Source organism: Corvus brachyrhynchos, unplaced genomic scaffold (assembly GCF_000691975.1).
Source record: "Corvus brachyrhynchos isolate BGI_N302 unplaced genomic scaffold, ASM69197v1 scaffold229, whole genome shotgun sequence".
Lineage (NCBI taxonomy): Eukaryota > Metazoa > Chordata > Aves > Passeriformes > Corvidae > Corvus > Corvus brachyrhynchos.
The window spans coordinates 2,570,676-2,582,816 of NW_008240042.1; the positions used below are offsets into that span (position 1 = coordinate 2,570,676).

Genomic DNA, 12,141 nt, shown 5'->3' on the forward strand with positions numbered 1-12,141 from the left:
GGCTTTTACCCACTGCCATGCCTGGCAGGCTTCCCTGTGACCTGGGGACTCTGAAACCTCCAAGCAGGGGTGTCTTATTCTAATATATAGCAAGGACTTTTGTCTATTAGACCTTGTGAGCTTTGCTATGAGGTAGGGCTGTGATTTGATCAGAACATGCAGATGCCAGCGTGGATTTTAAGCCACTGTTTCTGTTTTTATTGGGAAGACCTGCTTTCCTGTCAAAGCACCAAACATTTGTCTGAGTACAGACTGGTGTTAAATTATCAAATTACTGTTGTCCAGAGTCTTCTACCTAGTGCTTGGAATTTATCCAGTTTCCAAAGAGACTCTCACATCCTCCCATGAAAGGGCATGGCACAGTCAAGGGATCTCCCAGTCTGTAGTAGATTCAGACACTTGAAATCATCTCAAGTTCACCACTCACTTTGTGAATTTGGGGAAATTGTGATATTTTCAAACCTAAGATAATGTGATAACAGATTTCCTCGACTGTGGGAACAGTTTATAACAAAAAAAATCTGCCAGAATCCCTATCGGGCTTGTGCCCTGGGGAAAAATTCCTTCCTTATTTCTCAGCTGGCAGCTTTGCATGATTTATCTCATCTTAAGAAAGCATTTCAAACCAGCAGCAGCTGGTGTCTGCCTGCACTTCCACTGGTACCTTTGTGAGGGACAGAACTGAGCAGCAACACCTAAATAACCCTGTTTCCTTTTCTCCCCTTGCATTGTGGTCATGGAAAAGGTCCAAAAGTAACCAGGTCATCCATTCCTTGGATGCTCTCCTTCCCTTGCATCTATAAGTCCATGCCTCCCCTCAGCCCCATTAAGTGTCTGGACACTGGGAGTACCTGCTGGTGCCTCTCATCACTGTGATTGAGGAGTGGGTGACATCTTTTACTTCATGAAGACATTTGCTTGCCTGGTGTATGCTTCTAATCTCTGCTGTTCCTAGAGCAAAACAATGGTATAATTCAAAGTGAATTTAAAATTTCTGAAGTCAATTTTTTTCTAAAAAGATCTGTTTTGAAGCAATTTGGCAAAGCTGACATAACCATGCTAGCTTCAGTGAAGCTGCATTGGCTGCATCACTTGAGAATTGGGCCCAGACTAGCCAGAGCATTTATTTTTAAATTCTAGCTTCTGCTGGCTTTTTCTTAAGTCTCTGTAGTTCTATAACTTTCTAAAGTAGCTCACAAGTCTTGTGCTACTGCTAATAAAACAGAAAATCCATTTCCATTTTCAGTGTAATCTTTTTTTCATGCGAATCTATTTCTCATCAAAAGAAGTGAGTGACTGGTGTGAAAGCTGGAGCTCTCTACTTATCTGTAAAGACAAGTAGTGGCCTTTCAAGTTGTCACACGTTGTCTGGAAGAACATGGCCATAAATTCAAAAACTGGGAGGGAGAAACTAAATGCCCTGTGTTGCTGTGACCAGCAAAAGTATTGTTCCCAATGCCTGGTGAGGAGAATTAGGTCTGATCTCTGATTCTATGATCTCAATCTGTTGGTAAAATCAGCAAGGAAAGCTGAGACAAAGAAGATTCTCCAACGTGCCCATGGGAGCACACCCATGTCGCCACGTGTGAATGCAAGGACCCTGCATAAACCAGGACCTTTATTTCCAGCAGCTGTTTTTTGTTGGTTATTTTTAAAAGATAAGTTGGAGCACTTTGCATCAATCTTAGAGGGGAACAATATTCTCCCCAGACAAGCTCAGTCACAAAAAAATTGATACTTCCATAAGGGATTCCATAACTTCTTTTTGAAGAATATAATCTTCCAGACACTTCCTACATCTCGTTAGCCACAGAGGATGCAGTCATGCCTAAGGTGCCTTAGAAGATGTAAAGGTCAAGTCAGATAAGGAGAAAAAAAAAATCTCCCTGGCATTCCTTTTTTTTTTTTTTTTTTTTGAAGCAGATGCATTGCTGGATTTTCTCTGCTTCTCTGGCTTCCGCTTCTGTGCCCAGATGATACCTTTGGCTAAGCTCTCGGAAGACAGTTTCCCAGGCAAAAAAGACTGCATTATAGAGACCTCAGATGACAAACAGTTTGCAAGCCACGAGGCAGAGTAGTCACTGGAAATGCTGAAAGTCTCAGCCATGAAGAAGTGCTCTTATATATGCAATTATAGAAGAGTAGGTAAACCTTTAGAGGCCAGAAAACAGCAGAGCCAAACCAGAACATAAAGAATGAGATCTGCAGAACAAGAAACTCTCAACAAAATTACACAGGACACTCATGTCAAAATACAGAGATAAAGCAAAAAGAACTAAAATCAGAGATACTTTTAGTCAGATCAGGCTGATACTGTATTTGAACCTCAGCATGATGATGGCATACAGTTAAGCAAGAGGACATGTTTAAGTAACCTGTGCTTCCCAGCTTTCCCTCCCCTGGGACACCTTTGAGGAAGCTGAATTTCAGAGAAAGGGGTGCTAAGCACTCTGTGACAGTCAGGTCCTTTGAAGACACATCAAGCTGCATATTCAGAAATAAATATTACACACTGCCAGTGATTTAATACTGAGCTCCTCTGCTCAGTGGCATGTTTTGCTCAATGGGTAGAAGATGGTGTTCACAAAAGGGAGATATGAACTGTCCTGCTATGCTGTCTTGCATGTTTTAATTGTGCCTTTATACCAAGCACTTAACAGAAAAAATGCACTACATCTGTATGAGTAAAGGATAAGGGACGAGGGTTTATGTGTATAGAAGAAGGTTGCACAGTAAACACACGGAGTAGATTCCCCAGCAGAGTATTTAAATTTACAGCACAAGGACTGTAGTGAATTGGGGGAAGACAGCAATAATTTTTCAGTGTAGTGGCTTTGGTATGAATTGCTGTCGGAATCATCACTATGCCTGAAATCTGTGTTTTCACAGCTACTGTACTGTCATTAGGTACTGAGCACCCAGTATACCTGGCTTTGCTTTGTTTTAAAGTGAAGTAGCCATAATAATTCTGCACACAAATTAGGAACAGATATGCTGCTTCTGTTATGATTAGTATGTTGTCGGAAACATCAGCCCACTTACTGCTTCTTTGCCCTTTGCAATGAGAGTAGACTTCTTTCATAACTCCGAAGATGTGTGTTAAAACTTCGATGCATACATCGAGACAGACATTTCTGTAAAAGTCTATAGGAATATCTCTACTGTGAGCAAGGTAAGAGTTTCCTTTCATATGGATTTCTGAGTAGATCTTGGGCTCAATCTTTAGTGATGGCTCTTGGCAGATATAGAGGTAATAGAAGTGTTTTTATACTCCTTGCATGTTCTCTGCTCACCAGCTTCTCAGGGTAACCAAGGGCATGTTTGGCTTCTACCACAAGAACAAGCAGCCACCCTTTGCTCAGAAGTTTGCTTTCTCAGCAGGTCCCTCCAGCAATTAGGTTCCAGGTGTGATCTTCATTCTGCACCTGGAGGGGAGCAGAAAGAAAAGAAACCCCTCTCTAGGCCATTTGGGAACTCTACTTTGCATTGTGGAAACTTTGATTAACCAGCTGGGCAGATGCTCACCTGCTTTGCGTTGCTGGAAATCTTTGCCTTTGAGAATGTTTCAAGGCACTGAATGGCAAATACTCCGAGTAGAGCTAGAGACAAGATGCTGTATTGAAATTTTAAGCTAATAGTTTGGATTTAATGTAGAATTTGTTGACAGTAAAGGTAAAACTATGAGCTAAAAACTGGCAGTTCTTTTGTTTAGGTTTCTTCATGCTTGAAGTGATCTTCTTGATGATTATTTTCCAAAGCTGATTTTTCTGTGTCACCAATATTTGCGTAGAATTTTTGGGATCTCTAACTTCCAGACACACAAAAGACACAGTGTCATATTTTGGCCTTGAGAAAAATCCCTGCTTTTCTCTCTACAGTCAACAATTTGACCTGATAGAGCTGTTATTTGATATAATTGATATTCAACAAATGGTTTGTGCAAAAGATGTCACAGATGAGTGTATAACAATGCACAGAACTGAAAAATGTAAGATCAAGAGAGATCTCCATTGTTGTACAAATGTCTGGAACATGCCCAAACTATGTAAGAGGGGAAGATTAATTTGTCTGAGAACTGTTGAATATGAATAAGTAAACAATTCAAGTTATTAGTCAGGGGAAAATTCGGATTCCCATTAGGGTTTCTCACCCAAACCAGAAAAACCTTGCACTTTCCTTATAGTGCAATAGCCTGAGTAGGCTCTTGAAAAGCTTATGAAATAAATTCTGCTTCTCATTCATAAACTTACCCATCTGTGAAGCCTTTATTCAGAGAAACCTACGTGCTCAAGTGCTTGCTGTAGTTCATTAAAGGCTCCCATTTGTACTCATAAAGACTCATTCATTGCCCTGAATAATATATATGGTGTACAGAAAGAGAACCAACTCTTGCTTTTACAATCTAAATTAAACAACTTTGTCTGATAAAAGAAGCACTGTCTCACTTCCAACTAGGCCATAAGCCCTAAGGGTCTTGTAAGTGTGTGTTTATTATTTATTTATTTTTGCCAAATAGTCCTTCAAGGATCTGAAAGCTGAGAGAGCCAAGCTGCCTAAATTGTTCCTCTTTCTCTGCCTGCTTAGAAAGACAGAGGCAAGCACGGGCACAACTGTACTGAAGCAAATACTCATCCATAAACTTATTCTAAAATGCAATTGGATAATCTTCTGTCTTTTTCTCGGTCCCACCTTCTAACCTTCCTAATCTTGGGAGTCCATCTCTATTATGTGTGGCTTTTACAAATGCCCGTGATTAATAACTGCTGTGCTTCATTAGCCTGTGTTGTTGGTATTGTTTCCCCAATGGGAGCATTTGCTATCTAGGGATAGTCCATGATTACTCTGCCTCCTGGAACAGTCAGATGCTTTCAATCTAATGCGCTGTCCATGTTTTAGCATAAAATAATATTATGGCATCCACATAATGGAACCGTCTGAAGATCCATTTTATTAAGCACTGGAAGAAAATGCGTGTGTGTTTGCATGTGCAATGGAAGCATAATCAGCAAACCTATTTCACCAGAAATGTCATTTCCATGAGGGTTTCATGTAAAGACACAGCTATTTTGAGGTGTAGTTCTTTGGCGGTGAGCATGAAAAAATACTCCATAGCCAATATCTTACCTGGTGCAATTAACTTACTCAAATTACATACAGACTATTCGAAGAAGGAAAAATAGGAAACAGGGGTAGGTTTATTGTACTTGTTCCATTTTGTGGGTATTTATTTTAAATGCAATCTACCTTGAAGTACAGAGCTGTACTGCTCTTAAAAGATTACTGCTTCAAGTTACTCCACATACCTTAACATAGCATAGACCCTTTTTACATTATACGATCAACTTTTTGACAGTGCAGGGCCAGCACAGCTAATGGAATAATAGCCTGCAGGGTCCAGCTAAATGATATACGAATATAATCAACCTTTGTGATGACTATTCAAAAGTAATCCCTTTAGCTTTCAAGTGCAACTTATATTTCAACCAGGCAAAGCCATATGAAGAAAATCTCTGCAGACTCCACTGATACAATATGGCCTTCATATCCCCACAGTGTGTTTGCTGCTCACAGTGAGTTTTAAATTTAAGGTAATGGCTACTGTATATTCATGTGAGCATAGAACAATACCTTTGATTTGTTGGAGAAATGTTACATTAGCTACCAAGGGCCCTATTCAGTAAACTTTGACACAAGCCTTATATATGGTTTACTGCTTATTCTAAATGGAATATGCCTGATGAAAATGCTTTGCATGCCCAAATTGTACAAATTCGTTAATCTTTATATTCATAAAACCTCCATGTACAACTACCTCCATTCCAAGTGAACCAAGTCAGAATACATGGTTAAACAGGTAGGCCCAACTTGCTTTTAGAAAGGCATTACATCCATTTTCATTTATCAAGACAGAAAAATACATGGGAAGATCATCTACAAGTGTGGGATGAGCATGTTGTTGGAAGTCATATTATTTTCTGCTCTGTCTCTATTCCTACACCATTGCATCATTCTTCAGGTTATATAACTCAAAACAGCTGCATGACCTTTAAAAATGCAAGTAATTTTTAAATTACAATAATGGATTATATCTCATCAGCTGCGTTACACCAACATGATAATATGTCGAGATAGTGTCACTTTCTCTCCCTTTTGTGACAAAAAATGCAGTATTGGCTAATGGTGAATCTGAATATGTGAAGTTAATTCTGTTAAAGTAAAATAGATGTAATGAAAATGCTACTACTTTTGTAGTTCAGAGAGTTCAGTCTCATTAGCAGGAGTTGCAAATGGGGTCTTGTTTGTGTACCTGCACCTGAATCCATGTGAGAGCATAACAGCATGTTTCCATCTCTTGTTTGAGGTAATGTGTTGTAGGATGCTGCTTAAGGAGGTGAGCTATAGTGGAGGAGTAGGAGAGGCTATGGACTTTCCCCCTATTTGTTTGCCATGGCACTTCTTGAGCCCACAGAAAACTACTGCATCCTCAGCATCCTGCAGCAGGGAGTTCCAGTGATGAGGCGGCAGGGCACAAGCAAGACCTTTCTTTGTATCCAAGCCCACCACCTCCTACTTCCAGTAGACTCTACCTCATTCTTTTATTGGAAAACACATTGAAAAATGGTTTCTGGGTTCCTGTGGGCTACTCTCATTCTTACTTTTGTCATCTCCTCAAAATATTTTCTTTTTTTTTTTTTCGAAGCAGTTTCAGCTGCCTGAAACAATAATGACTTATGACTTCATCACTTCATGGAGCTTTCAGTGGAATTCTTGTTTAATAAAGTCCAGCAGTCTTTGAATAATGCAGACCTTGGATTTGAATGCTTTCCCATCACATGGGCATGCAGTCTCAGGAATACAGTTGTGAACTGTTTCATTTTCTTTATAATCTTTTGAGAGAATGGTGCCTAAAATTCCTGTCCTCTCTAGAGTTAGTTGTAGCTTCAGTCTTTGTTGGTGTGGCCTTCTTTTTTTTTGTATGACTTTTCACTAATTATATCATGTAAAGGATTTGCAGCTCTGCATTGTTTTCTCCCAGAGACATCATGAAATAATGAGATTTTTAGAAGTGTAATGTTGTGTAGATAGACACACAGAAACAAAAGGAAGAGAGATGCCTATTCTAGCTGCACTGAAAATCCAATCAGACAATTCTAATTATATTTTATCAACAGTAATGATAATCTGTCAGGAACATCCTATTATGATTAATTATATTTACATTCTATTAATACATATTAATGTTATATCCACATTTTGCACAATAAGATGGAAGGAGAATGCTTGATGGTGTGATCTGTGTTGGTATATATGTATTATCATTATGAATATGAGATGCTTTTATTGTTTCTAAATAGCAGAGGCCAAACAAATGCCAAGAAAACATTTATGGCTCAGTATTCCATCAGTTATCCTTGATATGCTTAATATGTGCTGGGAGGGCAGAACTGTTAATCAGCCAATAATAGCTTGGTGTCCAAGTGTGAAGGCAAAAGGCCAAAAGGTCCACGAGAAAAGCAATTTCTGCTGTAACTCCCCATCTGTCATGTGCACATCGCCACCGTCTCTTGCACGTATCAGTGTCTGTAGCTGTCAGAGACACGCTTTTCTTCGTGTTTCCCAGGAAATACAGACGTTGCTGTACTCAGACACATTTTGGGCTTGAATCACCTGCTTTGCACCACTTTTCCACCAAAGTGCAGCCTCTGGAAAGAGCAACAACACTGTGCTGGTGTAAAACTGGGGTGGGACAGCATAGTTCGGACCCCTATAAACACTTCTGGACTGCCTGGGGCTCTGGGCTGCTTCCTACTGGTTGAGTTCCTAAGCCAGACCACATGTGCAGGTTTTATTAGATTTTTTTCATTTAGACATGGTCTGCTAGGAAAGGAATTCCGATTTATTTACTTTAGGCCTGGTTTCAGGACATGTCACCTGGAATAACTACACTGTTAAATACAGAGTAAACGACTAACATGTACAGTGCCCTCATACAAAATGGGACTTCATATGAGAATGCTAATTCTCTGATATTCTTCACAGATTTACTTATCCTGTTCTTGCTTGCATACAACTGTGGATAAAATCCTAGTTAGCAACTATACTTAATAAAAGTCTATGAAATGACAAAACATAAATTTTGTTGAGTCTTAAGTAGTCCAGTAGTTTTAATCTGTTCCAAATATTGCACCAGCAGATACACTGCCTTAAACATTATTTTTCATCCCCACCAGAACTGGATGATTTATTTTGGCCATGAATTAAACTATGATGCCATACAAGCACTGTTGGTATTGCTGTGACTGAAAGACAAAGTCCAGGTTTAGGCATCACAGTACAAAGAGGTAGTGACAAACTGAGGAGGAGGATCAAGTCAAGAAAACGTGAATTCCTTTTGAATATTGAAGAGACTGTGTTTGCTTCACCTCCAAAAGAGAAGATTAGAGAAAGGAAAATAGTCTCTCAAGCTATAAGGAGTTATTCAATCTTCCATTGCTCTTGTGTGTCTGCAAAAGGTAGGACAAGAGAAAAATCAGTTTAATTTGCAATAAATATTTATCTTAAGTATTAGGGAAGAAACTGAGCAATAGGGCTGTGAAGCACTGAAACAGAGAGATTAGGGATGTTGTAAAACAGCCTTCATCAGAAGCCTTGGAGAATAGATGTCAGGGATGGACTAGATATATGTGCACTTTCTTCATTTGAGGAGGTGAAGCAGATCAGTAGTTCCCAAAATAAGGAAGAATGCCCCAGGGATGGTGTGGTTGGAATGAGGTAGAGGGAGGTATGTTTCTGGAGAGTCCCTGGGCGCAGAGCAGAAAGTGCAGCCAGGAGGTGGGAATTTGGTGTGGAAATGGAGTGAGGAAGGAATGAGGCTGAGCCTCACAGATCACTGGAGCAAAGGAAACGTGTGGCTGTCAAGAACTGCAGAGTCAAGCCATGCCCTCCCAGCCACCTGTTCTTTGGATCACATCCCATGAGGAAGACCCCACTGAGAGGTGGCAGCCTTCTCTTGCCTCCTGCACTGCTCACTTCCTCCCCTGCACAGTGTTCCTCTTGCCCGCCATCTTTCAGTGCTGTCTTGGCCATCGTCTTCTCCCAAATGCATCTCCCTTGTCGGCTCCCCAGCTGGTCCCACCCAGCTGTCCTGTTGGAGAACTGCTGCACAGGAGTGCTGCAAATGAGAGCAGAAATCCCTTTCAGTTCTGTATTTCTAGGATTATGTTTTCTGTGGCTCATCTCTGTGTTTTTTAGATTTCCTTCTCTTGTGACTTTTTACTGTATGATGTGTTTTTCAATTAAACTTTTTAGGCCTTTTAACCATTAAAAGTGTTGTAAGTCTAAAACAACAATGTACTTTTTTTTTTTAATAACAGAACCTGATGAAGAAACAAGTGCCTCAAAGCCTCTGTGAGCCTCTGTCCAAGACACCAGCTCTAGATCTTCCTGGTACAGTATTTGCTCATAATCTGCAGACTTTATACCAATATGCTTATTTTTACAAATTGTCATTGCTATCAATACTTAACCTGATTCTGACAGGCAATTGCACATCATCTCTGTCTTACTATGTCTAAATAATAGTATTTTTCCTGCTCATAAATGAATGAATTCACACTTCCCTCAGTTTTTTTACACATATTCCCAGTTTTAGAATTTAATTGCCTTTGATCGTGTAATTACTTTTAATTTACAGAAATAAGCCTTTGAGACAGAAACAAATCTGCTTAATCAGATGCCAACCCCAAACATAAAACATGTAGATATCAATGTATATACATAAACTTCTGACATTTTAATATTTTTCTATTTGCTGTTTTTTATTCTAGAGGTTGCCTGCTTACTGACCGAGAAGCTGATGTATAATGAGTACAGGAAGATCCTTGAAGAGACATGCAACAAAGTAGGAATTTCAGCAAGGATTTTGTCATAAAAATTCTATTATCAAAAAAAGCATCTGTCATTGAAATAAATTTTTTTAAAAAAGAGTAGCGGAATAGAAAGTTTGTACTTTGTGCCCCTATTGCTTAATGTCTTCCAAAGTGTCAAGATCCTCCTGTTAAGATATTAAACATGAATGGGAATCCAAGATGCTCAGTGCCTTGAAAGATCAGGTTCCAAATGTGTCTGGAGAGTTTTTTTTAAATCCCAGATTATGATCCCTTTCAGAGAAACTTATACATAGAGCTACCAGTGATTTTACCATGTGTGTAAAGGTTGGGGTTCACCAGTAGCTGAAATAGAATAGATCCAGCCTGGGTGACACACTATGGTGCAATTTTGATCCAATCTATAACACAGATTGGACTCAAAACATGACTAGGTTTGTTTAAAATCCATCTGGATGCAATCCAGTGCCATGTGCTGTGGGATAACCCTGCCTGAAGATGGGACCAGATGACCCCCTGTGGTCCGTCCCAACCTGACTCATTCGGTGACTCTGCGCTTACATCAGCAGGTAAACTAAAATTCTGCTTAGGTTCTTTCTGATTAATAATCTGAAGCACTGTTTTTAGTAGAGAATTGTGTCCCATTTTGAGCTGATGAAACTCCTGACAATGGGTTCCCCACATGACCCACTGACACCTGTGGTCTTCACAGTCCTCAGACACCTCAGAGTCCTCAGAACCTGCTGCCACCACTGTTGGCTCAAGGCAGAGTTAGAGGACAGAAGATGGAAGTTAACACTTTGCAAAATACACATAAAAATAGGATTTGGAACCTTCAAATTGTATTTAGGAAAATTGATGATGCATAATTTCACATATTAGAAAACCCCTTCTTTAAAACTAAACAAACAAAGCTTTATCACTCCCAATAGCCAACCATTCCTTTCTTTAAATGGAGGTTTCCAGACTCAGAGTTTGTAGCGAGGTCCATTAGAACTATAATCAGGTTTTATGATGGTGTTTGAGCAAGCATTAGCTTTTGCCATAGTAATAACTCAATTCATGGTTTTCTTCAGGATTGTAGTCTGAGTATTTGGTTGACATCTGACAATAGGGTTTCTCCCTGTTAAAGAATAGTAAGAATGTATCATTAACCAGCTCTTATTAGACTATTTTTGATCCAAAATGCTATGTACATGCAATTTAAATACAAATAGCTCAATAATTTTATTCTTTTGTTTATAGGTCTTTATTGTCTGAACACCATGCTTATTATAACAATGTTAATTTAGAAGGCTTTTGCAAGGCTGAGAAGTTGTATAGAAATATTCCCACATGCAATTATGCACACACAAAGGCAACAAATCTCTTTGCTGAGTGCTAAAAAGAGGCAAACATTTTATGGAAACCAGAAAGAGAAACAGGACTATGAATTAAATATAAACAACATCTGTATTGTTTACCCTTTAGGTTTACCCCTTATATTTTAATAGTGTTAATATGAAATAAGAAAAACATTCTAAAACTGGCACAATTTTGCAAATAATGTCTTAAATCCTGTTTATCTACAAGCTCTTCTAATCTTTGTAAGTATAGCATGACTACTAATTTTAGATATTTGAAATTTCTTTTATCAAAATATTGTTGAAAGAAATTACGTATTTGGATTTGGCCTTTGTAGTAAAAAAAAGTACATAAAATAACATAAATGACACCAATAGTCTAGAAAAGACAATTATCAATTTGTCAAGGGCAGGTTTCTAAATTCTTAAGGGCCTTTAATCCCGTGTACATTTCTGCAGGAAGTGAACATTCTGTTCATGTGTCTCAAAAGTTATTGTGTAGTTATGTTAAATAGCATCCATGGTTTTCACTATTTTTTGCCAATCTGCACTTGTTACTACATGATAATTCTTGTTTGCTTGTGAAAAACGGTCATGAATTAATCCCCTAGAGCATTAACTCTCCCATACTTTTTAACACTTTTTCATCATACAGCTTTTAATAAAAATAAGGGGAAATTTATCATCTTATAGCAATGTAAATGTGAGTTCTGTTCTTGAAAGTCAGGAAGCTTTGGGAGCAAATTATGTTTATTGAGCTAAATATACCTGTCTCCCATCCCAGTAACAATTTGTCTGATGAGTAACTCTCAGTCTGGCAGAATGCAGGCGTTGTTCTGCCCCTTGCAGACTTTTTCAGTGGGAAAATGAAGGCTCTGCTTCCCTCTTCAAATTAATGGGGCCAGGAGGTT

The 12,141-nt window shown here is 38.9% G+C and overlaps 1 protein-coding gene across 2 annotated transcripts in view; it reads left to right on the forward strand.

Moving 5' to 3' along the window:
- Positions 1-11,920, forward strand: part of TTC29 (tetratricopeptide repeat domain 29) — a 118,116-nt gene extending 106,196 nt beyond the window's left edge. For both annotated transcript variants that reach the window (XM_017744279.1, XM_017744280.1), the window contains 2 exons: positions 9,375-9,447; positions 9,828-11,920. In XM_017744279.1, coding sequence (XP_017599768.1) covers positions 9,375-9,412 — 38 coding nt within the window. In that variant the 3' untranslated portion in view covers positions 9,413-9,447; positions 9,828-11,920. The remainder of the gene's footprint in view (positions 1-9,374; positions 9,448-9,827) is intronic.
- Positions 11,921-12,141: the final 221 nt, after the last annotated feature.